Source organism: Equus caballus, chromosome 7, assembly GCF_041296265.1.
Source record: "Equus caballus isolate H_3958 breed thoroughbred chromosome 7, TB-T2T, whole genome shotgun sequence".
Classification (NCBI taxonomy): Eukaryota; Metazoa; Chordata; class Mammalia; order Perissodactyla; family Equidae; genus Equus; species Equus caballus.
The window spans coordinates 64,358,309-64,378,469 of NC_091690.1; the positions used below are offsets into that span (position 1 = coordinate 64,358,309).

Here is a 20,161-nt window from a genome sequence, read left to right on the forward strand (position 1 = left end):
GTGTCAGGGCTTCTAATCAAGAAGAGAATTACAGCCCAATAAAGGCCTCACCTTGGCCCAGTACAGAGCATGAGCAGCCCTGGTCCTGAGACAGCAGTTTTCAGTTGAACTAAGTTAAGCAGTTCTATTGCTCATTCCCCTCAGACACATCACATTTGACATTTCTCCCAGCAGAGGAATTTCTTATTGCAAAACAAAATCAAATCAATAGTTTTATTAGCCATCCAGTATAATAAATTTGCCCCAGATAACAGCCTCTGGGCCCAATTCTGACCAGTCTAGGCTGAGTCTGAGATACCAAAGGCATGTGCCCAAGTATTCCCATACCCCCTGCTGTCTCCTCTCTGTCCAAAGCACAGTCACCTTGATCCCATGCTTTATGACCTCCTCCTGAACTCACTTTCCTGTGCTCCAGGCCTTCTACCCTCCAGCTCTTTCTCACCTGATCTGAACATGTCCCCCTTCTTGTAGCATTCAAGATCCTTCACAATGTGGTCCATCTCTCCTGATTGATTTCTCACCACTCCTCCCAATCATCCTACTGATCAAAGGAACCATTCTCCAGACAACACATGAACTTCCCCACATCTAGGACTTTGCTTATGCTAGTCCTTCTACCTAGAATGCCCTTCCCCACTTCTTTGCCAGGAGAACTCCTACTCATCTTTCAAGGCCCACTTCCTCTGAGAAGCCTGTCCCAAAGGCCCCAGAAAGAGGCAGTTACTTCCTCCTTCATGCTTTCTCAGTACTTTATTTACTTCCTGATATTTGGCACATTATCTTTTAATTTTTGTGAACGCTTCCAATATGGGTATGGAGTGTTATTCAACCTTTAGACATCTTTGAATACCCTATGCCTACCATAGTATCTGAACAAGGCACACAGAAAGGAGTTCACCTGCACTGAAAGAGCTAATGAGTATCGTCCAAATCTCTGGAGACCTCAGGAGCTATTGATTCAACAATTCACATATTGCATGCTGGTAAGGGTTACTGAAAGTTAAGGAACACCCTCATGAGAGTATGCAAATTAGTGAAACTTTTTCAAGGGCAATACAACAATATATTTCAACATTTAAACGTGGAAACTTCTTTGACTCAGCTATTTTACTTCTAAGAATTCTTCCTACAGACATTATCACATGTGTGCACTGAGAAATATCTATAAGTGTTTGGTGCAGCTTTGCTTATAATAGCAAAAAAAAAAAATTTTGAATACAACCTAAGTATCCATTAATAGGAACACCAGTTAAAAGGATAATGTTCTACCTATACCATGTAACACTATTCAGTTACCAAGAAGAACGAAGTAGATCTATATGTACTGACCTGGAAAGATGTCTGAGATGTAATAATAAGTGAGAAAAGCCAGTTGCAGCACAATGGAAAGGAAATACACTGAACTATTAGCAGCGATTATCTTTAGGACATAGTATTAGAGAATAATTTCATTCCAAACTCTATGGATTTCCGTACTTTTTTATTTCCAAACATGCAATATGTTTATAATAAAATACACAATTTTTTTTTAAGCAGAAGCCTCCCCTCCCCCGCAGCTTCCAGACCGGATGCTCTGGAAGATGAGCCTGAGGCTGTTCACAGTTCTGACTGCTGCTCCCTCCCAGCTGCCAATCACATCCCTTCTGCTGCTGCTTATGCTGGGAGGGTTGGGGGGTGAGCAGAATGGGAGTACAGGGAAGGAGGCAGGCAGATGGGACAACTCTGACATCAAAAGTCACCTCTGCCTCTCTCTCTTACCTCTCAAGGACCAGAAGGAGAAGGGAAATGAACTGCAGGTACATCAGCCAACAGCCCTCCACCTTCACTCCCAGCGGCATCCCAGGTCCTGGGCAGGGTCTCCCACAACGGAGAATTCAGCAGACTCAGAGGCTGGCCTACCCAGGCGCTGCCTGTAGAAGGCAGATGGGGACAGGAGCTCCTTGGAAAGGAAAAGGACACAACAGTTGAAAGAACTCCGTGAACTGGTGAATTGCTTAATCTAATCTTTTTCTTTGGATGAGTATCTTTTGTCTCTGCTTTAAACCTCAGGAAAGGGCACCTGTGTGAGGCTGCCGCCAGCTTTCTTCTCATTAAATAACAGGACCCAGGTCTGGCACCACCAATATTCCAGAAGCCTAGGAAAGGACATTAAGTTAAATGAGCCTCTCACCCCCTCCTGCTGTGTGAGCTCTAGGATATGAAATATGCATAGTGATAAATAAAAATAATTCTAGTAATGTGACATTATTAGTTCTAATAATGCTACTATTATTATCAGCTATATAACAGCTCAATAAATAGTACCTTCTTACTCTGTGTGTACAAATGTTTTATATGCATTATTCAGTTTAAAACAATCCCTATAAATACTATTATTATCCCCATTTACAAGTCAGAACACTGAAGCTGTAATAAACAACTGTCACAGCATCACTCAGCTAGTAAGTAACAACACAAGCACTGGTTTAGCCCCAGTCGTAACCACTATACTATAGTAGTCTCTACAGTAGAATCTTGGCATTCATGAGGGATACACCAAAAGGGATAGAAGAGCACACACATTTACCTCCCCTTTAAAATCTTATAAAACTGTAGGAAGGATATTTTGAAAAAAATAACAAACAAAATAATAAATGTTTAATAAAAACATTAACATGAGAGACAGTGTAGTACATTGGTTAAGCACACAGACACGGGAGCCAGACTACCTAGGTTCAAATCTCAGCTCTACCATCTACCAACTGTGTGACCTTGGGCAAGACATTTAACATCTCTGAGCCTCAGTTTCCTCATTTTTAAAATGAGTTGTTTTGAGGATTAAAAGCGTAAATATAGTTAAGTGTATTAGCTTCCTTTTGCTGCTGTAACAAATTACCACAAACTTAATGACTTAAAGCAACACACATTTATTATCTTACAGTCCTGGAGGTCAGAAGTCCAAAATGAGTCTTACTGGGCTGCAGTTAAGGGCTACGTTCCTCTGGAGTCTCTAGGGGATAATCCATTTCCTTGCCCTTTCCAGTTCCTAGAGGCCACTCACATTCCTGGGCTCACAGTCCCCTTTCATTGTCAAAGCCAGAATTGCATCACTCCAATCTCTGCTTTCTCTGACTCTGACTTTCCTGCCTCCCTCTTCCCTTGCAAGGGAAGGGCCCACCTGGATAATCCAGGATAATCTCCCTGTCTCAAGATTCTTCATTTAATCACATACGCAAAATCCCTTTTGCCATGTAAGGTAACATATTCACAGGTTCCAGAGGTTAGGATATGGATATCTTTGGGGGCCATTATTCCACCTATCACAGTAAGAGATAGATAGATAGATATATGATAGATAGATAGATAGATAGATAGATAGATAGATAGATACTTTGATACTAACAACAACACTGAAAATAATAAAGATTACCCACGAGCAAATCAGGACTTTTGGGGAATCCCTGAAAGACAGAAAACAAGTGGGATCATATTGATGATATAACCATAGCCCAAAATATGACAAGAAAAGACTATTAGGGATAGTTCCAGGAGGGTGCCAAGCTTGGAGTTAAAATATATAAGGGGTAGAAAAGACCTTAGGCACTTCTCAGGGTGCTTAGTTCAAGGGCTTCCATAGCAGGAGCTGGTTCTGTGGGTCCTGCCACACTCCTTGCTTCTTCTAAGAGGTAGAGCAGGATTTGCCCAGTGAGAGCGAGTGCGATGTGACAGGCCAGGCCCCCTGGGATGCGAGCTCCCGGCATGCGCCCATGAGCAGCACATCCTGCCTCTCTCCTGTCACAGTCACAAAAGCTGAAAATGTAATCTGCATTCAGAGACCCTCAAACACAAATGTTCATATATAAAAATGGGCACTAATCAAGAATCACCAATATTTGAGGAAAGCAACACTGGTGAAGATTAGGACTAATTTAACCAAGAAGAAGTAACACCTACAGAGCAAGCAGAAGAAAACTTTACATTGTTTAATTATTCTCCTCAGGGAGATGTGAGAAGACACTCCCTAAGAAAAGAAACAACAAAAGACCCTGAAATAAATAAGATTAAATATTAATAACAATAGAATGAGGAAAAATATGTTGAGTTGAAATTTTTAGAAGATCCTTCTACATTACTCTTAGGTTAAAGAGAAAAAAAGCAAAATTACAAACTATTTTAGAAGCAAACAATGAAAGTACTAGCTATCAAAACTTGTAGAAAACTGTCAACACAGTATCAGAAAAAACATCTATAGCCTCAAATGCATTTATTAAAAAAAAAAGTAGAAGATAGATGGAGGGAGATAAACTCAAAAAAAGTAGAAGACAGAAATTACTTTAAAAAAAAAAACAGGGGCTGTCCCGGTGGCAGAGTGGTTAAGTTCGTGTGCTCAGCTTCAGTGGCCCAGGGTTTGCAGGTTTGGATCCCAGGTGCAGGCCTAGGACCGCTTGTCAGGCTATGCTTTGGCAGCATCCCACATAAAATAGAGGAAGATGGGCACAAATGTTAGCTCAGGGACAATCTTCCTCAGAAATAAATTAATCAATTAAATAAAACTTACTGAATGACATAGAAGGAGCTCTAGACACACCGTAATCTGAATTGGAAGGCTAAATATTATAAAGATGTCAATTCTCCCCAAATTAATCTGCAAATACAATTTATTTCCAAGGATAATTCCAGCTGGATTTTTTTAGTGGAATTTGGAAAGAATGAGGAATACACTCAAAATCTTTTCAATCTTCAAGCTACAAATATCACCTTTGCTTATAATTTTCTTCATAAAACTTGTGTTTTATAGCTAAAAATCACCACTTTCTTATTTTCTTTTTATTTCTATAAGCACTGCTAGCAATTGCCTTTCTTTTTTTCACTACTTTTTTGTAGAAAAGCAGCAAAATCTATTATATTAATAAAATAAATATAATAAATTATAAATTTATTATATATAAATATATAATAAAATATATAATAAAATGTATACTATACTTAATAAATTAAATATATATAAAATATAAATATGTTTTGTTTGTAAGAATAAATAAAATATGTAAATTATAAAACAAATATAATGTATTCAATACTTATTACGTACCTCACCCTCTGTGTGAATGCATATATATTATCTCACAAAATTCATGCAACCCTGTGTAAGACACTTTCAGTTATAAGTATCACTGATTTATATTCCACCAAGAAAGAAAAATCCCCACCATTTAATCTATATATCTCAACTTCAGAGCCAATAAAATTAAAAAGAAAATGTGTCTCAGAATCAATGAAGGATGTATTATCCCCATGGTGTAGGTAAGAAAACCGAAGCACATTCAGAGATTTAAGCAATTTCTCTCTTACTGCCCCTCTGTGCTCCAGCTTAGAAATGTCCTGCACAGATTGTATTTCCCCTTCCATCCTTATCCCACATTTAGAGCTGGTTTTTGATTGTTCATTTGGGGTTTTTTTTTTTATTTTTGTTTTTGTTTTAAAGATTGGCACCTGAGCTAACAACTGTTGCCAATCTTTTTTTTTTCCTGCTTTTTCTCCCCAAATTCCCCCAGTACATAATTGTATATTTTAGTTGTGGGTCCTTCTCGTTGTGGCATGTGGGATGCTGCCTCAAAGTGGCCTGATGAGTGGTGCCATGTCCGCGCCCAGGATCGGAACCAGTGGAACCCTGGGCCACCGAAGCGGAGCGTGCAAACTTAACCACTCGGCCACAGGGCCAGCCCCTGTCCATTTGTTTTTAATTAAGCATGTGCATAAAAACTACACCACACTTTTCCTACTAGAAGCATCAAATTTACTTGAACAACTCCAGAATCCATGAACATTTGCAGGATTGGGTTCCCTGTGTTTAAAGGCAATTCTAATGTTTCATATGACCTAAAGACAGGACCCCTCACTCAGATAACATATTTCATGTACTGAATAGGGTTTTCCCTTTTATGGCAAACATCTCAGAGTTTGGGAGAAGCTGAAGGGGAACACTTGAAAAGAAAAGGAGCATTCCTTAGCAGAAAGAATGTTTACTAGAGATCCAGAGGCCTTGTTTCCTTAGTAGAAAGAGCATTTAAATAGAGATGCAGAGGGCTCCTTCTTCTTCTGATCTTCCCTTTGGACCACCGGGATTGGTGAGAGACTGTGAGGAGCCCCCCAGCATTTCCTCCTTTACCCACTCAAGTTGGAAAGGATCCTAGAGGACCTCTGCTTCAACCCTTATGTTACAATGAGGAACTGAGGCCCTGATGGAGGAAGTGACCAGCCCCCAACACACAGTCCACAGAAAGAGCCTGGGCTCTGGGGTCTGTCTTGAGTCTGGGCTCAAGCCCTGCTCTGCCACTGGTTGTCCATGTGACCTTGGGCAGCTCCCTCAAGCTCATTGGAAAAGAGGTGTAATAATTCTTCCCTTAAAGTGGTGAGGATTAATGAATTCCTGACACATAGCCTGGAATAAGAACATAATCAATAAACAGCACTTATTATTTACTCTCTGCAACTTCCCATCATTTACCCTGGCTATGCTTTCTTGAACTGTGCAGGGTGAGCTGGATCCCTCTTTAACACAGCAGCCCTTCATGTAAGTGAGGAACTCAGTCCTGTCCTCCAAGTCTTACCCAGATCAAACTATACGGTCCCTTCCATCCCAATTTTTGTGACATGATTTTTTGGAGCCAGCTATCCTCCTTGAAATATTCCATTTGTAAACATTTCTTTTAAAGTGGTACATACTACTAAAGAGTCAATATAGAAAGAAAAAAAATGACAGAACATGAAAAAATATTCGCAGCATATATTAGAGGAAGGATTACTATCAATCTAGTACAGAGGTGGAAAAAAATTCTATACCATACACTGCATGTATAATTTTTAAAAAATTAGGATCTCAATTAAGAACTGGACGAAGGGTATGAACTCAAAATTCATGCAAAAGGATTTAGAACTCATGAACAAACATCTAGACAATCAATCTCATTAATAACCAAAGAAATAAAGACTAAAAATGATTATGAGGTGCCAGTTTATATGTAAAATTAGTATAGAAAAAAAGATTTTTGTCATGGTAATATCTGGTGCTAGTGAGGGTACAGGGCAACTGGTTCATTCAAAAGTACCAATGCCAGGATAAATTTGGACAACTTATTTATAAAACAATTTGGTAAAATACATAAAGAGCAATAACGTTCATACTCCAATCCAATAAAGTCAAGTCTGGAAGTTTATCTTAAAGAACGAAAATATTTTATATTGTTTATGAAAGAAGGCTCAATGGCCAACAAAAGGGATTGGTTTTAAAATTTTAATCTACACTGTCTAATATAATGATTTTAAAGTCTCTGTACTCACATGAGAAAATGGCAATATTATACAATTTATATTGAACAGTTAATAAATAGGTAATATCAAGTTTTTTAAAAGTAAACTGTAGAATTGTATATACATTGTTATTTATTACAACTGTACTGTAAATAAAAGGATTCATAAGAAAAAAGACTATTAATAAATACACCAAAATATGTAAATAATTGTTTTATTGGGATAGCGGAACTATTTTTACTTTTCTTTTCACTTCAGCTGGAAGACTACGTGGTGACTGTACTCTGGGGTACTCTGGAGGCTGCAACTGCAGAAACAGCGAACACCTCTGCAGGAAAATTCAGTGAAGTGAATCTTTGCTTTCACAAAGGAATTTAGCAAAAGATTTAAAAAATAGTAATAATGCATTTATTTCAAAAGCAAGTATTGCCAAAAACAATTTACCTAAAACCACTTGACTCCATGATCTGGAGGCTGGTAAAAACATATCAGTTCATGAGGGATGCATATATAAATTTGTATAAAAAGATGTCATGGCTATTTTCATTTGGGAACAGCTCTTGCCGTTGAAATTATAAATCTGCATTGTTTTTACCAGAAGAAGATAAAAATATTAAAAGGACAGCCAGGGTACTATCTTGTTAGGAATAACTTCCCAAACAGCTCCTTGGGAATGTTTTGCTTTACAGTTATTTCATTTGCTGGCTTTGGTTAAGAGGGTCTGAGAGACCTGGACCTTGAGCCCAGTTCTGACAGTAATTAGCTATAAGGCTCTGAGTGAGTTATTTAACTTCTCCAAGGCTCAGTTCTCTCATCTGTGAAATGAGATTGAGAATACTTAGTTACAGATGTGTTGTAAGGAATAAATGAGAAAAGGTGTGTACTTTTAAGGACCTATCAAAGCATTAGGAATAGAAGGGTTTGCAAGGCAGATGGCTGGACACAGTGCCCTATCCCCCTACCAACCTGCAAAGTTCCTGAGGGAAATATAAGTGTCGGGAAAGCTCTGGCAAAAGAACACCCTTTACTCCTACGCGGCCCCAAACACCAACACAGACTAGGCCATGTGGAGCACTCCTTTGTCTACAGGCCTGGATCATGGTTTCCAAGCCAACTAAGTGGCTTCCTTTGCCCCTTCCCTGTCAGCTCACATGAGAATCCCAGGTCTTACAGCTCAGATAGGAGGACAGATCAATGCAGAAAAAGCACAAACAAAAGAGCCTGTGTGCACAGGAGCCAGAGCAAGAGGGCCTCTGTGAGCCTGGCCGCAGTAGAATGGGTCCTGGCTTCCCAGGCTGGGGAAGTAAAAGCAGCCCTTGGCCTGTCTCACCTTTACACAGCATGGAACAAGATGCTCAAGGAGCACAAGAGAGGCAGAGATGACCGTGGTGTTCCCTGAGGAGGAGAAACCCAACCCTTCTGGATGAAAGAGGATCCCAAAAAACCAACCCCATGTGAGTGCTGACCTTTAAATGGTTCAACTCAGTGGATGCTCCCCTCCCTGGTCCAACAAAATGTGTTCAGACATGAGCAGTCTGTGGCAATGCTCTTTCTACACAGGATGGAGAGAATCAGGTGGCAGCAAAGACTGGTGAGTCTCCCCCAGTGACTCACATGAAGGACCAACGCATGGTCAATCACACAAATGCTGTGTCCTTTCCCCTCCTGGGCTCCTGGCATTATTTAAATGAAAGGGACAGTAGAGCTTATCTATTCCAGAACAGAGGGCTGGGTTTCAGCTAATTAGGAGGAGAGAGGGGATCAGGTGTGAGCCTTCACCAGCAATCACATGTAACCGGCTCCAGAGAGTATAACAGCCCTATAACTAATCTCTCCCTCTCCCCTACATTCATTGTCTACCCTGCAACCACAGAGATCTCTCCAAATTGCTCATCTGATTGTGCAACTCCTCAGTTGAAAGTGCTTCAGTGTTCTCACTGTGTGCAGAGTAAGTTCCAAAAGTTCAAGTTCCTTGGCATGACATCAAGGCTCTTGTCTTCCTTGTCATGCTCTGCTACTCACTAGCTCTGTGACCCTCAGTGAGTTCATTAACTAGTCTATGTTTTTGCTTCCTTGTTTGCAAAATTAAAATAACATAGTCTCTATCTCTTAGGGATTTTGTTAAGATTAAATGACATAATACATGCGTAGCTCTTAGAACAGAGCCTGGTACATGGGAAGCACTCAAGATATGTTAGATCTTATTACCATTGTCATCATCATCACCATCACAATCTATTATTCCATACCCCTCTACATGTTTTTCCCCTTGCCTGGAGTAAGCTGCCTGACATTTTATACCAGCCAGCTCCTACTCATCCCTCAAGAGTCAATCCAACATTGCCTTCCCCTACAAGCCTTCTCTGAATGCCTAGTCTGGTGAGGTCTCCCTTCTCTGTGATGCAGAGTTCCCAGTGCTTAGCAATCATAGCACTTAGCACACTCCAGTGTACTTGTCAATGATCTGTCTTCCTCCCCAGACTGGCGAGCTCTGCAAGAGCGGGGGCCAAATCTTATTTATCTTTGAATTGCCAGGCCCAGCAGAATAAATGATGCACTGTAAGTAGTCAGTAAATTTTCATTGTATGGAAATGACACTGAAAGTATCACGGACCCAGCACTATATGAGTTACTATGAGGGAGACAAAAGGAGAAAAGGATGAGTCCTTGGATTGGAGGAGTATATATACTTGTTGGCCAATCCCAAACAGTCCACGGATTGACTTGTACATGGAGGAGCTCCAAGGGAGTTCTGAGATGAGGTACATTCTTGAGGCCTGAGGACACAGGGACTACCCACCCTCGGTCAGACACCAAGTCCGTCCCATCCAGGCCAGGCTCTGAAGTTTACAGCCAAAAATGTTTCCAAGAGGGCCCAATGGTCTCATATTTGATGAGCCAAAAATAAGGCCGGCTGTGACCTCATTTGGGAGGGCTGTGTGGCTGTACGTCAGGCCCTCCTACACTGCTAGTGGCTCTGCAGAGTTGGCAAAGGATTTAGACAAATCCAGTTTACTGCAGCCAATTCTCAAGGGAACCGCCCTGCTCACACTCCTCACTGAGGGAAGAAGTCATACTTTGAGCCTCCAGACCTGTCCTTCCTCCTGGTCAGAGCCATTTAGAAGTAAGGGTTCAAATACTCAAGGGCAGCCAATCCAAGGTGGGCCAAGAACCTGCAGAAGAAAGCTCTGTCCAAACAAGGCCAACAGGAACTAACTGAGCCAGTCTGATTCTCGGTCCCAGGAAGTTGGTTGGAGAGTAAGGAAAGCAACAGACATCTGGTGGAGAGAGAAGAAGCAAGAATGCTGCGCTGGTTATTCTGTGCTTGCCCTCGCTTCCACGCCTGATCCATTTTCCACCCCTCTCTGCCCTAGTCCCCTGAGCACATCCCCAGTGTCGTTTACCTTCTGGCTTCCAGCTGGGTTCAAGTGCAGCCAGTGGGGCAACTGGCAGGAGATGGGAGACTGGAAGAGAGAAAGGTCATGGTAATTAACCCTCCCACTCTCTTCCTCCCACACCCCAGTTCTGGCAATATCTGCCTTCCTCTATGGCCACAGTTTCTGTCAGGCATTCTTAAACAGCTTCAACTTTCAACCACATTCCAAGACCACTATCTCCTCCCTTTGCTCCTATAGACCTGGGAGTGATATTGGCTTCCTGTCCATGCTAGTTTCTGGAGTCCCCTAGTGGGTTCCTTATTTCTGCCCACATTTTTGCAAATAGTCCCTTCATTTAAAAGTTGCTTCAAAAATCTCAGCTGAGGAATGCCAACCATTTCCTGCCAGGATCTGGAGTGATCTAAAGGCTTACAAAGAGAAACAAAAAGAAAAAGTCACCTTAATGGTGTAACAACAGAGTGAGAAGCTACAAAATCTGACTCCTGAGGCCCTGGATTCTGAGTGGACTTCCTGTTTAGGCTCCATTAGGCCTTGCTGTACTAGGATCCACCTCTTCCCCTGAGGTAAGGCCTTGTCTTTCAGCTTTCCAGAGCTGGGCTCACATGTCTATTTTCCTTACTACCACATGTCTCTTCAACAAACACCCCATTCTCCTGTTCTCACACAACTTTCAACAGCTAAGAGGCTGGAAGGCGGGCCCTCACACACTGCCGGTGGCCCGTAGGAGCTGGCACAGCATTTGGGAAAGCCCACTTTGCTGCAGCCGCCATTAGCTTACCGCTTGGCTCCATCAGAAGGAGGAGAGGACCACTCAGAGCCTGGACATGGCCTCAGATTGGGGCCTATAGACTCTGCACTATCATCAATGAGACAAACTAAATCAAGTAGGAGCAATTTGAGCCCCATTATTACAAAGGAAGCTTATTTATACACATTCTCTTCTAATTTAAGCATTCTCTTCAGTTCTTCTTTAGTGATGATTATTTTCCCATCTTCTATCCTTCAGAAAGGACCTAGAATGCAGCCTCACCTATGTGTTCATGGCCTCAAATAGCTGACACATTAAGCAAGCAGCAGTGGGAACCAAGCTCTTATGATTCGTTTGTGTCCTGATTTCATCAACATTTTTAAACTTGCTGTTACTTAATTTTCTATTCTTACACCTGTTCACATATTTTATCTGGGAGGCAACCTGCCACATATTGACCCATAAAATGAGAACCTGAAAACTAAAAAATAAACCAAGAGTCTAGATAAAACTAAAAAGAATTTCATTCTTCAGAGATGCTGGAGAGGAGGAAGTTTGTGCAACCACCACAATTGGATTAGCTCACCTCCAAGGCCCTTCCTGCTCCGAGAATCTTTACGAGAGTGATTTTTGCCTGGAAGGGTAAGTCTCATGCTGGTAGGCCCAGTTCATTTATTGCTAGGATTTGTGCCTGCTGTCATCAAGTGGGTAGGGTCTGGGGGCGCTACTTGACTCCTACCTGCAGCACCATCCTCACCGAGTCTCGGGAGCTAGTCCTGTCCAGAGCAGCATAAGAGGTTTGTCCTGACCATCTCTATATTGTTCCTTCAGAGACTGTCAGTGCCCCAAGGGCAGCAACCATGCCTCTGCACTTCTCTTGGCTAAGGCCCTAAACACAGCAGATTCTCAGAGAACGCTGGCTAAATGAATCAGGGAATGTGGTTCCCTGTGCCTAATCGCCATCCTGGCAGCATTCCCAGCAGCCCCAGTGGGGTAGACACGGTGAAGTGGCTTGTTCAGGCCCCTCTATGGTGCTCTCGACAGAGGCTGCAAAACTAAAAATGCAATTTCTAAAGCTCCTTTTCATCTAGGTTCTGAATGTGATTTAGTTTCTCTAATCAGACGTGCTGGTCTGAAACTTAAATTCAGAATGGAGTTGCATGGGGAAAGAGACAAAGCACAAGGCAGCCATTTTGGGGTGTAGATCAGAGTTGAACTGCCTTGGATCCAAAGACAATAGCTGTGGCAGCAGCTTCCTGATTTTGGCAAAGGCAGCAACTCTGCAGTACGACTTTGGGGAGTCATTCCTGGAAGCTCAATACGGATTCTGTTTCTTCGGCCCTTCCAACAATTCTGTGAGCCATAAATGCTTGCCCATAAACCCCTTTCTGCTAACCAGGTGAACAGACACTATTATTTCTAACTACGAACCTTGACTGACCCCCTCATACCCTCTCAGACTGCTCCTGGCCTTCCACCTTCCAAAGTTTATTCCCCAAACTCAAACTCCCATGCTCTTAATCACGGCTCAGTTTACCTAAACTATATTAAGAACTTGCTGTGCTTGGGGCCTTGGGCTAGATGCTGGAATTACTGACATGAATGGGACCTAGTCCCTGCCCTCCTGGAGTTTGTAGTCTAGTGAGGCAACTAATTGGGTAATCAAATAATTTACCCATCAGAGATAGGGAATCCAGGATGATTTTAAATGGGAGACACTTATGTTCCAGGAAGCTCACTTGGAAGGCAGCTCATCTCTGTTCCACAAGTGTTCACCGAGCACTATTCTGAGCATCTTCTAGAAAGTGAAACAAGGATCAGTAAACATTTGATGAGATAAGAGATTTTTAAAACCACCATGAACAAACAACACTGTTCACCATAGTCAGGCTGACTTCCCTAAGGAGAAAACACATACACCCCCCACCAACTCAATGTTGTTTCTTCATAATAAAGGCTCCCACTCATTGCTTACAACAGTGCAAGGGACACTCAAAATCTTACCTACCCGTGACTGCTGGAGAAAAGAACACTGCTTGACTTTGAGAGTCCAAAGACTTTGTGGTGCTCCAACTCTATCTCCTGTTAATCTCTCTGTCCATCCTGAGGCTCAGGCACATCTAACTTCACCATCTCCAAAACATGACCGGCCTCGTCCCTCTGTCCCTTCCCCCGCAACCCTCCATACTGCTCTTCTGCCTTGCGAAAATTCTACCCATCCTCCTTGGCTCAGCTGAATGCCACCTGTTATCAAAAAACCTTCTATTGATCCCTAGAGACGGGATTAACTTTTCACTCTGCACTGTAGACCCTTGACATTTGTAGATTTTAACATTCTCCATTTTGAACATTTTCAAACCACCCCAAAGGTCCAAGATATGGGCTAATTTGGAATTTTGTTGAGGAGAGAATTTGAATTACAACTGCCGTGAGGCTGGTGGACAGGAAAGTGTTACTGAGCCAAGAGGGTGGTGACAAGTTTTGGTATAAATCAGGTCCTGGAGGATAAAGAGAACAGAGAATGGTGACACCTTTTATTTCCATCCTCACCTTTATCCCACTCTGTTAGAAAAGAAGGGGTTAGTAAGGGATTGAAATCTAGTCCCTGAACCCAAGCAAAAGAGTCTGGGGGCATCAGGAGATACAGGCCAGGCCCTCTAATAGGGGAAATGAGGAAGGCTGTGTAGGGGGAATGGCCAAGGACCAAGGGGGCAGGATTGAAGTGCTGCTGATTAGAATCCAGGGCTCGAGCACCACTTGTCAGGTAGGAGCTCAAGGCCTTAGGGCCAGAGTGGACCAGGTACCCAGGAGCCAAGCACCGTATTTCCATATTTTGTCACACCTACTAATCGAGCCTGACAGGGTCACAATATTTCTGTCATATTTTTTCTGAATTCCGGGGGGGAATATGAAGCTACAGAGGATCCCCCAAGTGCAGAGGTCCCAAAGGCCTTGGCATGTAGCTGCTGAAATGTGAAAGCCCACTGTTAGAGAGAGCCTGCATCACAGCTCCCGTCACCTTCAAGAGCCGGAGATCCTGCCTTCCCCTCCACTAGACTGGCCAGGGACTTTGTCACGGTGGTCCTTGTAGCTATCTGTGGGACCACAGGTCAGAGTGGAGCAATCATGGCACTTGTCCACTTGGCCATGTGATTGGTCCAGGAGTGAAATCAAATTCAAGCTGGCCTATGAATCTTTTGTCTTTGAATGTTTGGACTTGGAACCAGAGAAAACTCAGTCAGTCTCTCCCTGGTGGCTGAAGTCAGATGTAAAATTTCAGAGCTGTCAGAGGCTGTTTTCCTACCATATTGAAAAAGCCAGTCTGCAGGTGAATAACAGAAATAATAGTATGAACAGCTAACATTTCTAAACACCTTCTATGCGCTTAAACCAGGCACTATGCCACCCCTTTCTGTGCATTAACTCCTTCAGTCCTCACAACAACCACAGGAGGTAAGTAATGTGATTGTCCTTGTTTACAAATGAGGAAACTGAGGCGAAGCAAGGTTAAGTCACTTGCACAATATCACAACTAGAAAGTAACAAAGCCTAGGTTTGTCTGGCTCCAGAGCCCATTGTTTTAACCATTACTCTACCTTGCAGAGCTGGCAGGCAGAAGGGAGGAACAAGGAGAGGTGACAAGAGGCCTGGTCATGTTCATGCCTCTGTTCCAGCTGTTCTGGACTACATCTGGAACCATTCTGCCCTGTGTCTGTAGAGAAGGACATGAGTGCACCCAACACAGGGTTGGTTCTCAAGGTGAGTTTCTGTCGCTAGTAACTAAAAAATTCCTGACAAAGACAGTATCTCCCCAGTATGTAGCACGGCGTCCACCAACCACCTTCTTACTCTGCGTCTTACTCTTCCCGGCTCAACTGGGGAGTCAAAGTGAGATTCCACTTCCAAATGAAATCAAATCCTTAAAACTCTCCAATATGCTTCTAGTGCCCTAGGAGAAAGTCAAGACTTCTCTGTGTAACATACAAGGTCCTTCAGGGCCTTGCTCTGCTTCATTTCTCACCATCCCTCTGTCCCTGCCCCCTTCTCATGGTAATCTACAGCAAGAGGGAGAAAAATGAATTCCTGGCCTTCCATGTGCTCTCCTCCCCAAATCCCACCACCATTTTTCCTAAGCTCACCCCAATAGCTCACAAGTAGTTCTGAGGACTGGCATCTGCTTTGGGTCCTGCTACCCTGACTGGTTTCTGCTACTCCCTGCTCCAGAGGCAGAAAGCCAGAGACAGAAGCTCAAGACCTCAGCACACCCAGACAAGCCAGGTGAGCAACCTGGCTGACTCCCAAACGTTCCCTCATCATCTCTGTCCACTGTGCTTCAGCTACCTGGGATTCTATTACCTAACTGAAACAACATATGAGAAAGTGCCCTGCACAGTGCCTAGAACATAGTAGTTGCTCAGTATGTGATATTTTCCTTCCTTCCTTCCTTTCTTCCTCTCCTGGGAACCCCATTATTGAATGCTATTGTCCTCATCCTGCCCCTGTGAAAGCATCTCAGGCAAGACTCCCCACTTCATCTGCCCTTGGCTTATCTGAGGATTATTAGGCCTACCACCCAAGTCCTGAGATCTGACAAGAATGGTTCAAGTCCCAATGCCTTAGGTCAAGGTAGCTGCTACTTCGAGTTCTGGGTCTGAGGCTGCAGGTGAGCATCAAAGGGCTTAGCTGTGAAAAGGGAAGAGCTTCAGAGGCTGCCACCCCAGCAGACGCGATAGGGCCTGCCCACACAGCACCTTTCCCTGACCCTAGATTCACTATAAAAAGAACAAGCTCAAAGCAAGCTGTTCTGGAAGCACCATTCCATCTTCACAGCAATGCTATTTGTGTCAGCAGAAGAAAGAGGGCTGGAGCATCCCATTCTGGTACAATTGGAACAATTACTGCTTAAATATGATAATTACAGTTTGATCATTTTGTAGGCAAAGGCAAGATTGGTTCCAAGATTTTCTCCTCCTTGTTGGAACTTTCTGCGAAGAAACTGCTTATGTTCCAGGACCACAGGCTTCGTATTTCAGATCTAGATGTGAATGTCTTCCAGCGCCAGCTTACCAAAAAGACATAAATTCTGATATTTCTCTTTTGTGCTGTGCTGCTAAATTTAGAGGTGAGCCAAGGCAATTTTCTGGATAAATTAGGCCAGGAGGACTAGACTCTTTGCATGTGTCCATCAGTTTAAGAGCTGACTATCCTGTCAGAAACCATACTGACATCTTGGCAGCCATTTAACCAAGGTAGCAACATAAACAGTGTCTCTATCAAGGCCTTGAATATAGAATAAAGCTATATTCACATTGTATTTTGTATCTGCATAAGCTGTATCTGCATCTGATCACATTTGGTTTTTGTGAGCTGCATAAGTGGTCTGCCTATTCTGGACACCAGACTCTTACCTGAATGATTCAAGGCTTAGAACCTTATCATGGTAGCAAATAGCTGAGAATAAACAATCTATGGAATAAAATATATACAGACTACTACACAAATTATTTAAGCATAAGTATATATAAAACTGACTATAGGGGCTGGCCCCGTGGCCGAGTGGTTAAGTTCGCGCTCTCCGCTGCAGGCGTCCCAGTGTTTCGTTGGTTCGAATCCTGGGCGCGGACATGGCACTGCTCGTCAGACCACGCTGACGCAGCGTCCCACATACCACAACTGGAAGAACCCACAATGAGAAATATACAACTATGTACTGGGGGGCTTTGGGGAGAAAAAGGAAAAAATAAAATCTTTAAAAAAAAAAAAAAAAACTGATTATAACCACCACAGTGGGATGGGAAGGTATCTTCCGGAATGGTGAAACTCTTTGATCCTTAGCCAAGTACGGCTAATGAAACATTTCTGCCCTCTTCCTGTCCAGGTCTTCATTTGTCTCCCTGCTTCTGCATTTTGATCCTTTTCTAGGCCCCACAGGGCCCTTGTTCTGCATACATCTGCCTTTAATGGCCACCTCCTAGTCTTGAGGTTTTGAGAATTCTCAGTCTCTCCTTCTGTAGTAGTTCCAAGCTCATGCCTTAAGTACTGATGGAATCAACATATGAAGATTTTTAAGGTTTTAGTGGTCCTTATTCCTAATATACCAATGCAAATATCCACAAATCCTCAAAGTTAAAGAGGTTCAAAATCCTGCTAGCCTTTCTGCAGCTGCTTGGAGCTGAGCAGTGTCACATGTGTCCCTCGGGCTTTAGAGGGAAGAGCACTAGCTCCAGATGAAGTGCCATCTTCAGGGGTCTCCCACCACCCAGAGGTCCTCTACTCCAGGCTACTCCTCATGTCTCATGAATATCCCCTCCTGCCTACTGAAGTTTGAGTATTGCAGTTTCTTCACTCAGATTCTCTCATATTTAGCCTCCACATGTTCTGCTAATCTGCAAAGGACACCCTTTGTCATCTCTCGGTTTTCCACAAGCAAAAATCCACCCCTTTCACAAGGAATTCCTTGTCCACTTCAAAAAGAAATGGGCCTTCCCTCAAAAAGTTAAGCAGAATTACCATATGACCCTGCAGTTCCACTCGTAGGTATATACCCAAAGAATTGAAAATAGATACTCAAATAAGGGCATGTACACACACGTTCATAGCATCATTATTCATAATAGCCAAAAGGTAGAAACAGCCCAAATCTCTATCATCAGATGAATGGAGAAACAAATTGTGGTATATATTCAACAAAATATTATTCAGCCATAAGAAGGAATGAAGTACTGATATATGCTACAACGTGGATGAACCTCCAAAACATTATGCTAAGTGAAAGAAGTCAGACACAAAAGACTACATATGGTATAATTCAACTGATTTCATATGAAATACCCAATATCGGTAAATGCATAGAGACAGAATGCAGATTGGTGGTAGCTGAGGTCTGGGAGGGGTGGGGAGTGGGGAGAACCTGTTTACCAGGTAAAGGTTTTACTTCGGAGCGATGGAAATATTTTGGAACAGATAGAAGCGGTAGTTGTACAATATTGTGAATGCACTACACGCCTACATGCTACTGAACTGTCCGCTTTAAGACGGTTTATTTTATGTTGTGAATTTCCCATCAAAAAAAATTTTTTTTTTTAAGTAAAAGGCCAAGTTACAGAAGAAGGAGCTACCAATAAAAGAAAGACCTTCTTGATGATAAAAGTTAAAAACAGGGTAGGGATGGTAGGAGTAAAATCAATCAAGGGCCCCCAAGTTCTCCCCAAAGTGATAGAGTGGAACAGTGGCAAAAGGCCTGGACCAGGAGTCAGGAGTTGGGGCTCTGCCACCAAGTAGCCAGTTTCTCTCCCCTCAGATCCTCAAGCTCCCTCAGCCGCAGACCCAGAGGACTACCTCAAAGGGCTGTTTTGAGGCTTAAAGCAAACAGTGAAGAGGAAAGTATTCATTGCCCACCATAAAAAGGCAAGGTTTTCTCTGCCATTCAGGGCTCAAATTCTAGCCTCCTCGTAGTGTGTCCTTGGACAAGTTACTTAACCTCTCTAAACCTTGTTTTTATCTCTACCTATCTTGCAGGATTGTTGTGAAGACTGACAATAATGTACGCAAAGTGTCGAGCCCCCATTACCTGCTCAGTAAATTGAAGCTATTATTAAATGGGCAGGGCCAGTTACTGCAGGGAAGGGAAAGAATAAGGGAAAGTGAGCAAAATGGGTGTTGGGGTGAAGATGGGTGTCAGCAAAAACGTCATGATAGCACAAAATTGACGTATTAGATGGCATCTGTGCTGCCCCTTCCCTCTCCTGCGTCCATAGAGGACATTGCCAATCACTAGTGACATTCTTTCTCATACAAGTCAATGCTTTGTTCTGAGCAGTTAATCCAAGGAAGTTGTTGTGAAGATGAAATCTATTTGCTACCCCTGTCCTAGATATTTTGTTTTCTTGAACAAATGAAAAAAGCTGTGGAACAGCCTCTCTTGGAGGATAAGAGTTCACGTACCCTAAGAGCAGCCACGATTTCACAATATGTGCTCAATGAGAATAAAAGGTAGGAGGGAGAAAAACAGGTGTCTCAGTACAGTGTGCAGCGTGTTCAATTCTGATCTCCACCCTTACTTGCTCTGTGACCTGGGACAGGTCACTTCAGCCTTCTAACTGCAGTTTTCCCATCTGTAAAATAGGGGCAATAATACCCAACTCATGGAATTGCTAAGGATCTGAAATGAACTGGTGTATGAACAAGCTTATATGACAGGGTAAAGCAATAGCTATATATAAGGAGTTCTTTGGGGAAGAATGTCTCACTGTGTGGTTGGAGAGGGGAGGCCACAGGCCATGAGAGTACCCCAGTGCAGAAATTGGGCCCCAAAAGTGAGGGGACTCTGAAATCCTATTTTCCAGGCAGATCCCTGTGAGATTCAAGGCAGCCAAGCCATACAATGAGGAAGCCGTCTCTGATCAGGCACCTTGAGGCCAGAGCTGTGGACTCTGCCTGGCAAAAGATCATCCCTGGTCCAGAAAGAGGAGTTCTTCAAAGTCCTTCAGGTCAGTCTCTAGGACAGAGACCTAGGTGAAATATATGGCCCTGACTCCTGGAAGTCTAGACAAGAGGACTGAGCAAAGAGCAGGCCAAGACCCTTTCTTTTCAACGCTACTCCCCAGCCTTCAGCAATTCCTCTTTACCCATGGATGAAGTCAAAGAGAAGTCGAGGGCCAGCCCCACCTCTTCCAACCTCACCTTCTGAATCCCTCCACCCTGAACCCTTGTTCCAGCCATTCTC

The 20,161-nt window shown here is 43.0% G+C and overlaps 1 protein-coding gene and 1 long non-coding RNA gene across 2 annotated transcripts in view; one reads left to right on the top strand and one right to left on the bottom strand.

Annotated features, from left to right (window-relative positions):
- Window positions 1–20,161, bottom strand: part of ANKRD42 (ankyrin repeat domain 42) — a 179,320-nt gene that overhangs the window by 87,450 nt on the left and 71,709 nt on the right. The window contains exon 12 of the mRNA XM_070272148.1: window positions 1,759–1,939. Coding sequence (XP_070128249.1) covers window positions 1,762–1,939 — 178 coding nt within the window. The 3' untranslated portion in view covers window positions 1,759–1,761. The remainder of the gene's footprint in view (window positions 1–1,758; window positions 1,940–20,161) is intronic.
- LOC138925030 (uncharacterized) lies at window positions 10,574–16,915 on the top strand. Its single transcript, XR_011440662.1, has 4 exons — window positions 10,574–11,251; window positions 11,971–12,078; window positions 15,040–15,195; window positions 16,374–16,915. It is a non-coding gene; the product is annotated as an uncharacterized lncRNA (long non-coding RNA).